This window comes from Buteo buteo, chromosome 9 (genome assembly GCF_964188355.1).
Source record: "Buteo buteo chromosome 9, bButBut1.hap1.1, whole genome shotgun sequence".
Lineage (NCBI taxonomy): Eukaryota > Metazoa > Chordata > Aves > Accipitriformes > Accipitridae > Buteo > Buteo buteo.
The window spans coordinates 24,063,932-24,083,249 of NC_134179.1; the positions used below are offsets into that span (position 1 = coordinate 24,063,932).

General features: G+C 38.7%; 1 protein-coding gene across 8 annotated transcripts in view; it reads left to right on the top strand.

Annotated features, from left to right (window-relative positions):
* EYA4 (EYA transcriptional coactivator and phosphatase 4) overlaps positions 1-19,318 on the top strand; it is a 157,335-nt gene that overhangs the window by 113,612 nt on the left and 24,405 nt on the right. For 5 of the 8 annotated variants that reach the window (XM_075035744.1, XM_075035747.1, XM_075035745.1 and 2 more), the window contains 7 exons: positions 4,196-4,262; positions 6,197-6,339; positions 6,482-6,625; positions 7,625-7,704; positions 8,080-8,263; positions 15,619-15,755; positions 17,309-17,392. In XM_075035744.1, coding sequence (XP_074891845.1) covers positions 4,196-4,262; positions 6,197-6,339; positions 6,482-6,625; positions 7,625-7,704; positions 8,080-8,263; positions 15,619-15,755; positions 17,309-17,392 — 839 coding nt within the window. The remainder of the gene's footprint in view (positions 1-4,195; positions 4,263-6,196; positions 6,340-6,481; positions 6,626-7,624; positions 7,705-8,079; positions 8,264-15,618; positions 15,756-17,308; positions 17,393-19,318) is intronic. The other 3 variants (XM_075035752.1, XM_075035748.1, XM_075035749.1) reach the window with 2 other exon arrangements.

Genomic DNA, 19,318 nt, shown 5'->3' on the forward strand with positions numbered 1-19,318 from the left:
CTCGTACTTGCCAATTGGACCATTTGGTTGTGGAAGAAGTGCTAAAGAACAACAAAAACTGAACAAAAACATATTTCTCTGACTTTTAACCTAACTGGTTATTTGGGAAGTTTAATGGGTTGCCAAAGACAATAAATACTGACTAGTAGAAAGACATAATTTCAGACAAACCAGCTGCAATTGAAAACAATGCATAGCAAAGCCCAGCACAGAACAGTTTGGTTTTTCCTAATAATCAGTTACACACGTGTGTTATTCCCAACTATGACAAAGTGATAATGCTAGTACTTTCCTGCGGCTTTCAGAGCACCTGTGAGCTCATTTCATGAGGATGCCTGGACATATAGGCCACTAGCAGGAATGTTACCTGCTCTGTCTTACACGAGCATGGGTCAGAAGGACTCAAGCATACTTTGTTGAGTAGGGAAGGATTTAGGTATGTTATTAAATATTTTATGAAATAAGACATGTGTGAAAAGAGAACTCCTGGTGCTGAGACCCCTTTGAGAATCTGCCATGCAGAAGTCCTCTCTTTCAAATATTCTACCCATTAAAATTGATTTCCATGCTTCAAGGGCAGTCAAAGCCCCTGACACGTCCTGGAGCTGAGCAGAAGGCTGAACAAGCCCTGTGGGGTGTGAAGTAGGCCGCTCTGTCCCTAATGGCCAGCTGTAACACACAAGGTGATGGTGAAGCAGGCTGTGCAAGGTGTAGGGCAGGAGACACGGATTAGGCTTCACAGGTAACTGTGATGAACCCCGGTTTTTGTTTGATGAGTTGAAAAATAAAGCACATAGATCTCTGGAAGTTAGAGTGACAGGCGCCACAGTGGAGCAAGCTCCTGCTCAGGGCTGCAGCTCACCCTGAGGGCCGCGGTTTGGCTGTCCTGCAGAGCTGCTCCTGGGAGAAACTGTGCCTTTTAGCAAGGGTTAGCCTGGTGGAGAGTCACCTCCTGCACCCCTCTTCCTCCTCCTCTGTCTTCCAAGAATGACAGTTGGCAATTAATACTGGTGTACTTGATGTGAAGCTTTGTGGTCCTGCAGCAGACTCCCATTGGGGTGGGTATTCACAGGACGTGGGGAGCTGAACAGCCTTGGACGGAGCAGTTTCATACGCTCTGAATTTGCTGCAGCTGCTGTACTGTGAGCGCGTGCCTTCTGCTGTTTGTATTGCTTACAATACTGGATTAATTTGAGAACTGTTTATCACTTTAATGGAGTGGAGAGAGGGACGTTTGAAGTTCTCATCATCCTTTTTACTTAGTATTTATCACACACAAAAAGGATAGAGAAAACAGTTTCTGAGGAATATAAAGGTGAAGTTAGGAAACACCTCTGCTGTATAACCTACGTGGTCCCCTTGTGTGTAGACATTGTGATTTGTTATTTAAATGAGATCCTTTTAACCTAACCTCTTTGCACAGGATTTTCCAGATGTGTAATGAAAAAATACAAAATTCTAGTCTCTCTTAGTATACTGAACGCAACACATGCGATCAGAACATTTTATGGTCATTTAAATTCTCCACAGCCACATTGGCCAGTAGAGCTAGCAGGGTAACTGGTAAAGAGCTGGCTGTCAGCTTCTTGGCCCTTCTGTGAATCAACGTTAGTGGGGACTGAAATATGCCCTGAGCACCATAGTGAGACTTGAGAAATCAAGGGCCTTATACCTGCCCTCAAGAGTATTCCTCTGGCAAATTCAAGTAGCGAAGTCTTAGAAATATCTGAGTTTTTTCAGAGAAGAAACAGTTTTGATTTTGTTTTTAATAGAAGCAACATAAACCAGTGTTTAGCCCCATTCATATAAATAGCTATACAAAGTGGCACAGTTACAAAAAACATAGCAACCTACCTCCACCATCTCCTCCATTACCAACAGTCCTCAGAAGTAAGGTTAGGAGGCTATCCAGCAGTGAAAGTTGTTTAAGTTTGATAACCCTTAGAATTACCAATCTGATCTCTGAGATACAGGCGTAGTCCACAGGCTCTACTCAGTCATAATGTTCTCTTATGGTAGGTCTTACACCCTGTGTTTCTCAAACATTTCACAGTCCAAAATGTAGTGCACAAATTGATGGGACAAGCTACCAGGGAAGGAATGAAAGGAACAGACTTTCTTGTTTGAAAAGTATACAGTTTACTTTGGGGGCACTTGCCTCTTTTTCTCCCTCTTCACTCCAACTAGCAGTATCATCAGGGAAATTAAAAAAACAAAAAGGAAATGTAAAACCAGACACCTTCCAAAAGTATTTTATTTCCTTCCTGAATATATAAAATAAGGTATACGCAAAAAGAATAAAAAAGCAGGCAGGACATTTTTTTTCTGAAAAACATTAGGTTTTTATAGCTCAAGTGATTTAAATGAACAGTAGTTAGTTTTTTATAGTTTGCATCAGGTGTGGTGGAATGGTAAATGTGCTTTAACCAAACTGATTAATCAAGTGAGCTGTCATCCAGCAAATGATCAGAACAAAAAAGTGGAGCAGTATGGGCAAAAACGTCCGATAAACTGATAATGGATCACGAACATTCCTTGCCCTGAGAATCACCAAGGTCACTCTGTTAGGTATTGCTTGTGTTTAGAAAGGTCATAGGGATACAACAGGGAAGACTAGTTACTCTTCGAACCTTAAATAACAAAGAGCATCCTTTAGAGTCCTGTGGACTGATCATGTTGATACATACAGATATAGGTTCATCTAACTCTGGGAACAGCTGTATGCACACCTAGTGGATCACTCTGTGGTTTGAGCTTAAACCACAGAAAGGCATCTCAAAAAAAAAAAAGAATAGCCACACAAAATTAAGTTTAGCAGATTTCCATCACAGGCAAACCCTCAATATCTTTTCAATCAGCAACTCCTTTATGAAATCTGGTGGCACATGTTCCAAAAATTATTATCCAATTCTTCTTTATTTTCAAGCCATACTCAACTGCACTTTTAAAAAAGAAGCTAATTGTTTTTCTTCTACTGTATTTTCCTTTTAAGTCCTTCATGTTCTAAATGCATTTAAACTAGCTTTAAAAATATCAAGTTCTGCATATGTTCAAAGCAATAGGTCTCAAAGACGTTAATTGGGCCTGAATGTAGAAATATATCATGTTTCATAAAATAGTTAGGAACCTAAACCTATTTGTCACTTATATAATTCTGAAAGTTCATTTCTACTACCATTACGAACAACTCAGGAAGAGGGTACACTTTGAAGTACAACTATGATTGATTAGACTAAAGAAATTCCAGTGCTTCGTTGTGTACTACTTTAATCTTTTGAAAAGTGAATGAACAGCAGATGGCCTAATAAAGACACTCTGTATGTTTGCCCAGTATGGATTTGCTCTGAAGAGATTGGTTCAACACTTTAGACTACATATATTTGGAATACATCTGTCTTAGTCAAGACAGATGGCTAAAGGAAAGAGAAACTTCCAAACACTTGGAATTAATCCAGCTTGAGCACTGCTTCTGAATGAAATTTTAATGGGATATGACTATTGTTCTGTTAACTTTTGTGGAAGAATACAGCTGTGAATATTATAGACATACACAATTTTGATGGCTACTGGACAGGATTGTTCATGCTTGCTTTTGAAATAAAAATATTGTTGTTAGTGGATATGTTCTAATCAGCCTGTTGATAAGGAATCATATTTATTTTCTAGTAGTCAATCCTGTATCTTTCACATCACCTAAGCTGACTAAAATTAACCACACCCATATAAAACATGGTTTTCCTGTCCAGTATTAAAATAAAACTTGTTAATGTGAGACTTTAAAAGTATGTGTATGTGTATGTTATTTCAATCCCATGCAATACCATATGTTAAATCATAAGATTCTTTTTAACTACCAATTTTAATACAACTTGCAAATTTGAAAGATCTGTGGTGTGTGGATCACAGATGATGTATGAAATATATGCCTCTGCAATTTACTCAGAAAGATGTCAGTCAAGCTGAAAAAACACAACACACCCATACCAGCTAAAGAGTTCTGTACAATAATGAATGATTTGGGAGTTTTTAAATTTTTGTATTAAGATGTTGCAGTTCAGATGACATCTACTTTGTTGAAAAGCTGTCCATTTCAATAAGCTTCTCTGCTAACATTGCTGTGCTATTATTCAGACTGTTTGGCTGTATTGGTCTCAGGATGTTTCTAACTGCTGTACTCTTATTTTCTGTTTTGCAGTAATAACAAGTAGTGGCTACAGCCCAAGATCAGCGCACCAGTACTCTCCACAGATATATCCCTCCAAGTTAGTGTCTGCACCTCTTCTAGTCTTTTATAGGGAATTGACCTTGGCTATAGGCAGTTCTGTGGTTTGTTGCAAACAAGTGCTAATCAGCAGAAGAAACAGAGAAATGAAAATACTTAAGCCTCCATACTGACTCCATTATAGCTCTCTCTCCAACTCTTTTTTCCTCATGTGGTTGCAGAATAAGATCCTGCTCTGTGCAGTATTGCTCCACAAGAAACACCCTTGAATATCTGCACACAACAGAAGGGAAAAATTGGACTATTATATACTCAGACATCAGCATCTTAACAGTGCTGGCAATTTATACAGGCATATTTTGAAGAACACAGTTTATATTTAGAAATCACAATTGCACGTGCAGGATGCGTACTGAGGGGTAACCCTGTCACAGACCCTCCCAGTGCCAACATTGCCAAACACTTCCAAACATTCCACAGTCATGAACCACCCTTTCCTCCTCCTTCTCCGATATCATAAGATTTAAAAATCAAATAAATTGGATTAGCTTTCAATCTCTCTTTTTTTTATTATTATTATTATTTTTAAGCCAATGGGTGTTTTTAGGAGTAGAAAATCTCTTTCACTTATTTTTGAGGAAAACAGACTCTTGGGCAATTACATTAATCCAGGAGTGGAAACTTTAGGAAAAAGCACTGAAGATGTTACATGAAACCGCTGCAGTTGGCAGTCTATTAGTTTGCTTGTCCTACAATCAGTGTTGTACACAAGGGTGCTTGATACCAGTATGCCATCTATTTGTTTCTGTGTATTTGATACAGCTACCTGTGTGACTGATGCAGAGAAGACATTGAAACTATAGCTGATGAGGCTTTTTCAAGTTTCTTTAACAAATTTGCATTCATATCATGGTAGCCAGTATTTATTAATACAGAAAGTAGGTGTCCGAACTAAGAACAGCCCTCATTCCTCTTAAAACAGGTTTTGGCAAACTATATCAGATACTTTTGGCCAAATACATTACAAGGTTTAATAGAATTTTTAATCTACTGTTGTAATTTATTGACGTCTAAATTAATGAGTAGTCCTTTTCTGATAGTAACTGCTGCCAACTGTACTGAACTAATTAGAAAGAAAAAATTTTAAAAAAATTAGAATCTGAAATTTAGTCATGGCTTTTAATGGCCAGGTTTCAGTTAGCGTAATTCTACAGAGTGTGTTTATTCAACTCTTGGTCCATAAAGTCTTACTTGACTTACAAAACAATCCAAGACAAATGTTTCACTGTATGTTTTTGCAATTCTGGAGGGCAAAAATTTTAAACTTGATTTTATCCAATCTCTCTATAAAACCCCAGTATTCATAAATAAAAGACTATTTTAATTTCCATTCTATTTCCCTAGCCCATATTTTCCAAACATTTAAAGCCCATCTGGTTACCAAAGTATTGCCATCAGTATTTTTCATGCTGCTCTCAATGGGCACGATCCATCTCCCACTGAAGCCAGAGGCTGGATGTCTGTTGAAGCAGAACTGTACACAGAGGACGTAATGTAGTAGCTTTAATGTTTACCTCTGTAGTTTCTTTATTCTTCTAGTCCAAGTTTCCCTCCACTGGGTTAAAACAGCATGGGGGCTTTTCTGATTTAAGCGTACCGATCTCGGCTGAAAGGGGTCAAATTCATATAAAGCCATATAGCAGTGGCACAGTCCACCTAGAGCTGGACACAGTAGCTTGAGAATTAAATTGTAGTGATGGGACAGCACAAAATATTCACCATGCCCTGGGGAATGTGAACCAGAGTGGTTTTCAGCTTATTTCAGTGGGGGATGGAATAAGTCCCAGAAGAGGAACAGTTGGCAGAATAATGAACTGCCTTTGGACATCTTTAAACCTTTTTCTTTACTTTATTGCTTGAATCAACATACAAAGTATTTGTTGCCACAGTAATGCTATTTTTCCTAATATTTAGGCCCTATCCACACATTCTTTCTACACCAGCAGCTCAAACAATGTCTGCCTATGCCGGACAAACCCAGTATTCAGGAATGCAGCAACCAGCGGTCTATACAGCCTACTCACAGACAGGACAGCCGTACAGCTTACCCACTTACGGTATTTGACCTCTTATTACTCCACCTTGCATAGAAGTAAAAGCAATGCTGACGTGAATGTTTTTTGCTTCTTTTTTTGTTTTATTTTCCCAACTGTAAGAAAATATTTTAAAGAATCAGTTGAAAATTAATTTCTTATACAGATTTGGGTGTAATGTTGCCAGGCATCAAGACGGAAAGTGGGCTCTCGCAGACCCAATCACCACTGCAGAGTGGGTGCCTCAGTTACAGCCCAGGGTTTTCCACCCCACAGCCCGGCCAAACACCCTACTCTTATCAGATGCCAGGTGAGTAGCCACCACCGTCAGGGCTCATCCCATCCCGCTGCTGCCGATGGCCCCCTCTTCCCTCATATTTATGATGTATTTTCCGTTCATTTTTGTGAACTCCAGCAAGTGTGCTTATCATTGGCAGCTACTTTTACCTCTAAAATTTAAAGCTATGTATTATCTTCCAGTACTAATATGCATATATGTATTCATTTTTGTCATCTGTTAATTTAGATCTGGTCATGCAATACAGTCCCTATTTGCACCTTCATTTCTTAATGGGGTGAAATCACATGGCAGGACTCTAAGAATTTGTTTAATTTATTAGGGTACACAAATCACTTTTCCTTGTTTCCATGTTTCTGAGCATGACATCATTTGATACTTGTTTCTCTTTGGATTAACAGAATTTGTTAAAATTTCTCCTTAATTCATATTTATTCTTTCATTTATTATTCAATTATTAATTCACTTATTACCCTTTGGTCATTGATAACCTGTTTTATTTGGATAATTTTTAAGCTTCTTATACAAGGGTTAATCTTTTAAATATTACAAATTACAATATGAATCATCTGACTTATGTTGAAAACAAGGACATTCCTCATTACAGATCGATTAAAAACACCTGGATCATTAAAATAGTCTTTGAAAAGTTTTTTGTTTCGTAAGTGAACATACGCTAAAGTGTTAGAACATAGAAACGAAGGCAAAAGGGAAAAACGATATTTGAGGACAGGTGGGACACTGCAATAAATTGAAAAATGCTTTCTTGATCGGTGTAATGACTTGCTGCCAATACCTTCCTGGCAAAGTGTGAAGAGGAATGTATGCCTGTATGCATGGAAGTAGCATTTAATTTCTTCTAAAGTTTCATTACAATATTTTATTGTTTAAACAAAATAAAAGTTGTTTGTTCTTCAGATTCATCTCTATCTTAACATGGACTGTTGTATTCAGAATTCTGTTTTGATTCACAAGCAAATTCTCACAGTTAATTATATTTTTTAATTTTAGGTTCTAGTTTTACACCATCATCCACTATTTATGCAAACAATTCTGTTTCAAATTCTACAAACTTCAGTAGTTCACAACAGGTATGAATATTAACATTTTTGTTTGTCAATTGCAGAAGGATTTATATAACTCCAATGACAGCATGTTATTTTAATTTAGATCTGTTATGTTGAATTAGACTCACTGTGGTTCAATGCTATTTTCTGTGGAAAGTGAGTAAAATCCCAGTGGAAGCCTAGGTGCATCTTGTGGCACTTAAATACTTCAGCAACCTCCCTGTAGTCTTTTCATAAATATCCTTAAATTAACTAATGTTAAATATCCTTAAATTAAGAAAAAATCTAAACTAAACCCCCAAAACTCTTGCAAAAATCATATGATTGCACATTTAAAATATTTAATGGTAAAATCACTTGTAACTCTACTTAAGTACTCTGCTGCATTTGGTCTTTTAGGATTATCCATCATACACAGCTTTTGGCCAAAATCAATATGCACAGTATTACTCAGCATCAACATATGGTGCATATATGACCTCAAACAACACGGCTGATGGCACTTCTTCATCATCATCAACCTACCAGTTACAGGACTCTCTCCCTGGCCTGACTAGTCAACCAGGTACAGATCTACATTCAGGTGAAAACAATTTTTATATTTTTTTTGTATGTGTATAAAGACAAGATTTCATATGAACCTTGTTTGAATATTGACATTTTAAGCTTATTCCTTTCAGAAAACTTTATCATGCAAAGCAGCCAAAATAAGCATTTTTTTTGTTTTGTTAGGAAACCTGTCTAGTTTGTTTGTTAGTTAAAGAAGGCTCGTTGCAGACTGAGATGGTTGTCTCTGTCAGGAGAAGGCCTGAAAAAGTTACAACATTCTGGTAGGGATCTGTTAGTACTGAAAACAACTGTACAGTAATAAACCTTAAGTAAATTTTGAAATAAAAATTCAGTGAGCTCTCCTGTTACTGACAGGGGAACATTCCTGTATCCACCTACATGTTCTGAAGTATTGCTGTGAAGAATTTAAAACAAGGTGCTGTTGTTCATTTAATTATGCCCCAATCATGCTAGCAAGAGTACATGGGCTTTATGTATGCATACAAGCCATGGTTGCCAATTCACAAATTTAGGTGCCTAAGAATAGAGCCATTGGTTATTAGCACAAGTCTCTTTAAAAAAACTATCATTGAAGTAGTTGATGTTGCAAAAAGAACATTCTGGGGAGACCTCAGGAGACTCAATTTGCTTGCCCAACTCTGCCCTCTTGTGCACATCCACTACAACACAGTATTTTGTTGCGCGGTTCTATTCTTAGAGTCCTGCTGCTGGATAATGGCAGCTCTTCATTTGCTCATTATCGTTATAACCCAGTTCATTGTCATTTGCCTGCTCCATTCTGTGTGTTCTGCAAACACAAATGTTAATATGGATTTCTTTCTTTTTTTTTTTTTTTTTTAATGCTAGATTTCCAAGTTCCTGAACATCTCGCCAATTTATTTTCCCCCACTTAATATAAATGGGACTAAAGTAAAGGAAAGTTAAAACTATGTAGCTGAAATTATGCATAGTATAGTGCAGAGCTATGAAGGTCTTGGTGGGATAGTTTAGGAATTCATAGCCACTGTCAGACGAGGGTGGTATCCTTACTGGGTGAACAGAGCCTGCTTTTTCATCCTCACTTGCCTGTACAGTTTCTATTATATAGGACATTCTTAAAGATTTCGTTCAGTATGATGTCATATATTCATAACGTTAGTAGCTTACGAAGGCTGTGTGTAGCATCTATGGGAGTGGTTATCAATTGCCAGCTGCCTGGCTCAGCGTTGCTAGAGCAATCTCTTTCAGGGACACTGGCTTCCCTTATGCAGTGTGGGCCTTACCCACACACTGTGAGCATTTATAAAAAGACTAGCAAACTGGCGTTTGGATTAGGCTCTGAATAGGGGGGAAATGGGCTTTAATCACAAAATAAACTCATTGCATAAATTTTCTGGATTCTCATCCTAACTGCAACATCTCACTGAGAAGTATAGTAGAAAAACTAAGATATTATAATAAAGAATTTGTACAAAGGAAGGGTAATACTGTGTAGAAAAGTATAAGCGAGGCCTCATACTTCCTATAACCTGCTTAAATTTACTAAAAACATTGGAATTTTAATTGCATGAATTGAAATTTTTCCTTGCCAGCTGTTTTCTTCAGGCTGATTTTTAAATTCTGTATGTGTGTGCACACACACATGTGCACATGCATGTTTGTGGTATGGTATGGTATGGAATGGATATGGGGAGATACACATTCCCTTGGTTTTTGATGAAAGTGTAAAATGTTACTCAGTAGTCTCAGAATGCAAATTTAGGAAGAAAAAGCTAAGAGGTAACTTGAATTCAAATGACATTACAACAGCTGCAGGACATCCATAACAGACACAAATCATATGTAAAGTATTTTTAATGTTCCTTTGTTATTCCCCCATATTTTTATTTGAGAAAATCAGATGGTGTTTCCCATACTGTCTGTCCCTTGTGTATCTGTTTCCTAGAAACGCTGTATAGGTTTATCATGTATTACAAACTCCCTTCATATTAAATAGCATTGACAGAAGAAAGGAATCTTACATAGCTTGAACAGGTTGAAAAAATATTGAAGGCTTCACATCTATGAAACAGTAAGAATTTTTCTTGCTTGGGGATTGTTTAAGCATATGAACTTGTTTTCCTGTTAAGTAGGTTGTGCATCTGAACTTACAAATCTGCCCACACACTCCTTACTTCTGTGAAGTGTTGCACTGATCATGCGACTCTGCTGAGAGCGCAACACCCACTGTGCGAATACATGACATGCCTGTGTCCTTCTGTGTCACTGTAAAAATAAATGTCCATCAGTGAGGTGCAGTGTCTTGGAGATCACTTCAGATACAGTAGATCATACTGCAGAGCTTCAGCACTCACCGTATTCACCTGCTGTCTAACAGGCCTTTATTGCTCGGTCCTTAAGACTTACTGCGACTAAAACCTAAGATTAAACACAGCAAGGCACTTCACTCTTCTGCCATCTCTGCTAGCTATTAATTCAAATAACGAATCAAAGCCTCTAGTACTCTCCACATGTACAGGATTTCATGTTTTCATAATAAAGCCCCATCAGATCAAGAGTTAATATCAGTTATATTTATTGACCGAGTAAAGAAAATGGGATGAAAATTGAAACAGACTTTACTCTTTCTGCTACTCATAATAAGCAATAACACATTACAAGCCAGGAAAAAAGAGGTTTGTAATGTTGAAGCCATCTTTTGACTGCTCCTTCTGCTAAGAATATGTAACAAAAGTGAATCCGTAAGGAGAGTATGAAGGGGCTTAGAAGTTCATCCATCCCACATCTGTGTAAGGCTCAGCTCCTTACCCTTCCCATGGACTTCTCTTTGGTGTTTGTATTGTGCCTGCCCTACATTAAGATTTTTCAAAATGCACTCATTACCACAGAGTATCTGTGAGACAAATAGGTATCTCCAGGGGCACTCCATCTCATATTGGGATAAGTCAGGAGAATCCTTAAGGGATTCTGCCTCAGGAGATGAGTACATTTGAGTATATTCGATGAGAACATTAGTACATTTAATCTAGGGTGGATAAAATTCTAGCAGAGGAAATAGGTCTGTAGGGAGCCTGGGTAAAAGCTTCATGTTTAGGCACCTCACTTTCATATGTCCAGATTTAGGTGAGGTGATATCGTAGGATATTAGCTCCAAATCGGTTTCTGGGATGCAGCAGAACTTGGCCTCTCTTAATTTGGTACCCACAGTGAAATCACCCTTTGCAGCTTCTCCAGGAGATGGCATTATGAAAAACAGCATGAAGGTCTATATGCAGACTGTGCCCGTAACTCTTTTCTCCTGGTTAAGTGGCACAACTGTGTTTTAACAGGGAGGAGAGGATGTTCACATCAAACTACTGATGGGAAACAATGTTTTGGGTATGAAAGACTACCTCCGTTTGTAACGGTGGTGCTGTAGCTCCTTGTCCTTTAACTGGAGCTACTGCAAGGTCTCCACGGCATGGAAGGCTTCATGCTGGACATGAACCAGTGTATGAGTTATGTGTATGAACATCTGTGATAAAGTGGTCATTCCATGTTCTGTTTTTAACATTTTCCTCTTGCTTTATTGGATCTTTCATGCTGCTCATAGTTCCAGAGGGAGAAGGCTATGAAGTATATCTATTAGGCATGTGTTGAATATTGGAAAAGCTAAAAAATTTCAAACGTGCAATAAAAATTACTATCTAATATGAGCTGCAGTAGGAACTCTTCATGAGGGTAAGGTTTCCAGAACTCTGGTGCTAGGATTTCTCACATTCTTTTATGTTACATAGCTGAATTTTTAGTAAGTTTTCCTTTTATCAGCATTGACCTCATTTCTAAAGCAAAGGGAGGATAAGAAAATGCAGTTGCTCCTTTAGCCTGCTGCTGGTAAAAAGCAAATCAAGCAATTAAGCCTACAGTTGTTCCAAAAACATGCACTACTGACTTCTGCAGTTCTAAAATAGATGCATACCTTGCATTCAAGTAAGAGACAGCTGCTCATTCTGATTTAGAGATTAGCGTAATGAAATAAAGTTGGCTTTAAATATCTAGAATTTACAAGGTACAGTGATTAGTTACAGTACTGATTAATGGATAATTATGCAATCATGTACAGCATTGACCCAAGCAGAAGCCTGGGGCAACTGGTAATGGCTAATGCTAAATGAAAATTGAAGTTATTTACTTCAGTTGTTAGATACTTTCAGAGAAGATTTAGAACAAGGGTTTTTTTCTATTTTATTTTTGGTAGATGAGAGTAAACACAGTCATTGAGAACAGATGTTTTAATACATTACTGTAGAAATGAGTCTTGATTTTGTTGTAAAATGTTGAAATGTTATAAATATGAAGAATTTCGTGGTAAGAATGTAAACATTCATTTTCACTTATTTAATTTTTGCCTTTTCATTTCTGGGGTTTTGTTTTGGGATATTTTTTCCACTCTGTCAGAAAAATCTAGGAAATTATATTTTCATACAGAACTCTTGCATACTCAGAACTTCTTTTGAAGTCAGTGTAGGTTTTTGCTACATGAGGATTCTGTTTATGAAGCATCTTTTTGTACGATTGTACATTTACCCAAGTGTATTTTACTGTTCTTCTTATGGAGAAACAACTAAGATAATGTGACCTTATTGATCGCTCCACTGCCTGCAGTGTCCTTACTGACATCAACACTGTGCTGGGAATAGAAATGATTAGTCAACAAGAATTCTCTCTCCGTTCTGTAGCGACAAAGTAAAAACAGCATGGGAACATTATTCATGACATGATATTATTGCTGTTCATTTCTTGGCAAGTAAGAGTTTTGGCTGAAGAGAAACTACTACAGAATGCATATGATCCTTATCCAAATCCAGACAGACCTGCCTACAATGATACCTGGAATAAATTCTCAAATTGCTGCTGCCTGAAAGTTTGTCTCTGTTCTGCACAAGCAGAGAAGCACGTTGGTTTTGTGACATTGAATTAGTCATCACCTAGTTCGAGAAAAAGTGGTAGTATCTTCTTCCAGTCGATAGCAGAATAATTTCAGTACTTTCCCAGGAAGTGAGAGAGACAGATTTGATTTCCTCCTGTTTCATGGAGGATTCATCACTTTCTACTTGAGGGTACAGAGATACAGATTCTTGGTCATGAACATATGTCTTTAGACTTCATATATATCAGTCATTGAGTCAAATAAACCAGTGTGCCCTGGAGAAGGCAGTGGAACGTACGTATGTCCTCCAGATAAATGTCCTTATCAATAGACTCAGGAACTAACTTTCTTCGTGTTCTCCCCTTTCCTTGAATCTTGAATTCTTTCCTCACAATGTCTAGAGCTCCCATTCAGGAATGTGACATTATAGGCTTAAATCTTATTCTTCCAAGAAATACAACAGTATTTTCCAAGTCAAGATATATAAATATAACTTCCCAGTGTATTTATTTTAATAATCTTCTGTATGTGGCTCACTGTAAGGTATAAATAAATGATGGAAGAGATTAAGAATTTAACTATTGTGTTACGTTATGCATAGACACTTAATTGAGACTGCAGTCTATTTTTTCTTCTTAGAGCCTGCTAGACTAGAGTTGTTTTCATCTGTGTTGTGGAGGGAGAATGAGGTGAATGACTCAAGGAAGATCACAGAAACATTCAATCATTCACGTTGGAAGGGACTTCTGTGGGTCTTTTGGTCCAACCCGCTCATGGATGAGCCAACTAAGATCATGTTGCTCAGGGCTGTGTCCAATTGAGTTTTGAGTATCTCCAAGGGTGGAGAATGCACAGCCTTTCTGGGCACCTGTCCCACGGCCTGACCACTCTGACAGTGAAGGATTTTTATCTTGTATCTAACAGGAATATCCCTTGCTGTGATTTCTGTCTGTTGCTTCTTGTCCTTTCTCTGTATATGGCTGTGAAGTCACTCAGCCTTTCCTCCTATGTGCTCAGCCTCTTAACTGTCTTGGTGGCCCTCACCTGGACTAACTTCAGTTTGTCAAGATCTCTCTTGTACCTGAAAACTAGACATTTTTCCAGACGTGGTCTTGCAAGTTCAGAATAGAGCAGAAAAATCACTCTCCTTGATCTGCCGGCTGCTTTCTCTGTTGCCTGGTGGACTTTTGTGACCTTAGTGAAGCTCTTTTGTAAAAATGAATAATGTTCAGATTCCAGCTTAAAATCAGACGCATCATAGATGATTCTTGGGAAATGTTTGTACCACATGTTAATTTATTCTGCAGATGTGCCATCATCAGCATTTTTAACAAATATTAGCAAAGTGGCCCAGAAACACATAATGACATGCAGCACAAGGACTCCCTTGAATCAAACTCTGTACTAGATGTCAGAGCTAAGCTGTACCCTTTCCTTCTTTAATGGAGAAAAATCGAATCATTAATAGGATAGATGATGAAGGAGGATTTATGTCATTTAGCACTCAGGTACCTAGCCAAACTGCATTTATTGCTAGCAGCTTTAAAAGGTTATTGAAGGTACTGAAGAAAAGGATATTTTCTGTTTTCTGAGCTGTGTCATAAAAGTACTTTGTAAGGGGAAGTTCCATGCCATCCTTCCTGCAGTCTGTCTGACTTACACAGCTACTGGTTTTTGATCACCTCTGAAACCCTTCGTTACCAGCAGAGGCAAAGTAGATTAAATGCGTAAGTCAAGGGTAGGCCTGAGTGTTAAGAGCAACTCTGCCATGCCAAACCAAAGGTTCTTGTAGGACATCTTCCCTCTGACAGCAGACAATAGCTGATACTTAGAGAAAGATGATCAGAATACAACAAGTATGACTTCACCCTCTTTCTGGTAGTAACTGGTATATTGCATTTAATATTATGACTTTGCCAATTTATGGGCAGAGTTAAGGTGAAAAAAAAAGTGGAATCTACTAAAGAGCAGGTGACATGGGAGGAGGACGTGAAGCAGGAAGCTGACTGGCTCTTCTGGTGTGTGGACATGTGCCAAAGGGTGTTCTGGTAAAAGTAACACAGGACTGGGAAATAAGTCTAGCTGAACTCCAAACATGGGGAATGAACTGCTTTAACTAAAAGGCACTTCATGTTTTGAGAAGTCATTAGTGTGGCTTTTAAAATGCATCTTCCTTGGATCTATCAATATTTTGCACGTGCTCATGTGTATTTGTATGTATGTCTGCACATGCATATGTGTCATTTTAATCTTTTCTTATTCTGCTAAGGTTTATAACGTTTCCTTGGTAAAGTCAAAAGTGTATGTGACATCTGCAGATTCCATCTACATAAGACAAACCACGTTATCACTCATTTTATACAACTTTTTTAGTGCATCTTGTGGTTGAGTTTGCATACCGACATGTCTAGCTATGAGAAAAAAAAGTTTATTATTTAAAAATCCAGCACTAATTTTGCCATGAATGGTTGACTTTACAGGGGAGTTTGACACAGTGCAGAGCCCCTCTACGCCAATCAAAGATCTTGATGAGAGAACGTGTAGGAGTTCTGGGTCAAAGTCTCGGGGTAGAGGGCGGAAGAATAATCCATCACCCCCTCCGGACAGTGACTTGGAGGTATGCCTGCGGTAACTGATGAATGGTAATGTGGAGGTTTCTTCTGATGAAAAGTAAATTTTGAAAACTACAGCTGTGGAAATAGCTTAAGGCATTTTAGAAAACATTATGGATTCAGTCCCGCTAACTGAATATAACAGATATTAGTTGGTGGTTTAACATACACGTACAATGAGACATTACTGTTCTTGATGACAAAGTTAGGCAGAAAAGTAAATGTGATTCAGCCTTGCACTTTTTAGCTCTAAGCTTGCATGTCTTTCAGTTTCTCATGCAATAGAACCACAAAACTGTGAGACTTCTGTATTCAAAATTGTCACATTGTCTTTTAGTTTTTTAAATAGGAAATCTCAAATAAATTGCTCAGCTTAATTACATGTATTTATGAATGCAGTGTAAATACGCAGGATCGTCTGGCCATAGCTTTTCAAATGCTTACGCATAGGTTTGTCTTTGTGCCTTTAAGTAATGTCAGTGGATTTCAATGAGGCAGCTTACATCAGTGAAGTTATGGCTGTACTTAAGTATGTGCAAGATTAGTGCCTTAGTGAAGAAATATATCTGCCTAATATATGGGGCGACAATATAAAGCACAGGTAACCTCTTAGCAACAGAGTAATTACAGTCTTATTACTCCTGTGTTAGCAGTGCACTGCCTTACAGTGACAGGAGGAGGAGGAGGAGGAAGCGGAGTGCCTGTGTGTGTGTGAAACACTCCAGCTCTGGCATCAGGGGAGTGTGCTGCCCGCCAGTGCAGCGTGTCCCCTGCTGCCACCAGACCGGCACTGGGAGTCAGCAGCCCTGGCCAGCCCCACTGCTGTGCCTTTGCTGACCAGCTCTGGGTGCAGCAGGAGGCAAGACTGTTGCTGGGACTTGGCTGGCCACGCAGCCGCTCCTGGGGTGATAGGGTGGTGTGCAGTGCTAGGCACTGAATGTAAATGCCATTGCTTTTATACAGAAACGTACAATTTTTTTGCTTTTCAAAGGATTTAACTTTTCCAGTGAAAAGACTACGTTTCATTTTTCCTGTCTCCTTTATTAGTTTGCCAGTGAAAATGAACCCCTTATCAATATAAGGAGTTCCTCTCCTTTTTTATTTTTCTTTTTGAGTTAGAATAATCTGGTTTATGCTACAATATTATTTAAATTCTGTATGACATTTTTACCCAAGACAATTTTAGCTATACAATAGAAATAAAGAAGAACCTTGAATCAATAAGGCTTGCAGAGAAGTATCTTGAGAGTACTGTTTATACTTAAGTTAACAATTATGTTTGACCCCCTTCACTTTTCTGAAATCTGTGTTATACAGCTTTTTTGAAAACCTTTTTAGAGGACAAATAAGAAATGGTTGAAGAGTTCAAAAGTTACTCTCCTTCTGATTTTTTACCATGCATGATACACTGTTCTTGCTGATTTTCAGAGAAAACTTGCTCAGTTAAGTGATTGGTTAAACTTCAGGACTCAGTTGACTTTTAGCCCCCCCTGGGTGGGATGCTGGTAGGACTTTGATGTTGTCTATTTAATAATATTATCCCCACTTCTGTTTTCAGCGTGTATTTGTTTGGGATTTGGATGAAACAATCATAGTTTTCCATTCGCTGCTTACAGGATCCTATGCACAGAAGTACGGCAAGGTATGTGAGCCATGAATTCTGCTTCAATTCACTGTATCAGAGCTATCTGGCCTGCCCATGTACATGTTTTTCACCTTTCCTGTTCATCATGGCTTGGGTGAAGTTAGAGGGAAAGTGTACAGTAAACCCCATTTTCAGAGGGTTAATGTGAAAAAGTCAAGGAGAGCAATGAGACACAGACCCTAAGCACAATATATGAGGCAGGGCTGAAGCAGATGCTGCAAATGAGGGAAGAGTTTATACAGGAACAAGCATGAGGCTCCTGACGTATGTTGGAAGAGATGTTGCAAGAAGATAATAGATGTAGTAGGCAAATGGAAATAACTGACAGTATCTGGATGCATGGAGGAAGAAATAAGTAATAAACTAGAGTGATGGGTGAATTTACGGGGAAACTGATGAATCAGGATGAGTGAGTAAGAGACTGACCTGTTCCAATGCCAGCTGTAGATGTTATTCTTTGACTCCCCAGCTTTTCTGTTGAATCTTTGGCTCCCTTGGCTGGCTCTGGGGTGAGTAATGCCGGGGAGTGAATCCCTCGCCCAAGCGGACAGTCGTACTCATCCTCTCCCCCTGATGAGATCCAAAAGGAGTTCAGGTCATGGAACAGCAAGCAGGAGAGCAGGAGGAAGAGCGAGGGAGGCAGAGAGCGGCGGTCGCAGCCTGCAGCAGCAGGAGCAGGAACTCCCCTGCTGAGTCAGCAGCGAGCCCCGCTGGGCTGGTAACGGGAGCCCAGGGAACGGTGCTCAGGCAAGGGGAGAAGGGAGTAGTGGGAAGACCAGTGCGTTGAGACAGGAGCAGACTGCTGGGAGAGGTAGAGCTAAAGGCCTGGATAAAACAAAAAATTAGGGCAAATGTATGGAAGGGAAGAAAACGGACAGGGAGAATGTTGGTATGTACATACGTGGATGTAGGTTTTCTAGGTGTTGTGCCATTCAAGTGTAATTAATACAAAGGTATTTCTTTTTAAGAACATAACCATGTCCATACTACGTCAGACAAAGGGCATGTTTAGGATAAGTTTCCTGCCTCTTTATCCCAGCCAGAATCAGATGCTCAAGAAAAGGATGTGAGAAGCAGTACATTAGAGAAATCCTTTCCACACCCACCTCCCCAGCTAGTGGGTTTGAAGTGTCCAAAGACAGAACCTGTGGATTATAACCACAGATGGGCCAGTCCTCTGTGTTTTGAGACAGCTGTTTGTGGTTATTAAAAAAGAAAGCTAATAGGAAAAGTCACAGGCCCAGACAGAAATCTGAATTTTTGGAATGCTAAGATAAGGGTAGTTATTCAACTCTTGTAAAAAACAGCCTTGCTTGATTTGCAGCTTCACAGTGCCAAATCAGTGCACATTTCAGTATTCTGTCAAAAACTCCTCTTCTGCTGTTTTTCAAACATTGTAACAACAGTGACTTTGTCAGAACCATTTCTAACTTACAGTTATCAAAACAAGAGAGAAACCTAGCTAAACATGAGCATTTATATCACTTTTGAGTGTAGCCCATAGACTGCCACAGAATTTGCTGAATGGCCCCAGTGAGGCAGTCATTCTTTTCATCCTTTTTAGATTGTGCCCTTAGGATGTTTACATCTCCTGTGCCATCTCACATAATATATGACTAAAGTCCAAGTCAACTTTAATACAAAGTTTTAAAAATCAGAGAACATTTTGTAGCTCACAAACTTGTATGGATAACTTTGAAAACTGTCTTAGAGACAGAAACAGAAATTAATTCCTCTTGGTTTCTCATTTTCTTATGAGTAGGGATATTTTAAAAAATCCCAGTACCACTGTTCTTTAAGAATCCATACAGAGTCCTTAGAAACAGCAATGGCATATTAACAGCCAGTAGTACTGACAGCAGATAATGTTGGCTTGTATAAACCCAGAGTACCTCAAGGGCAAGTGAAATTAATGTAGATATG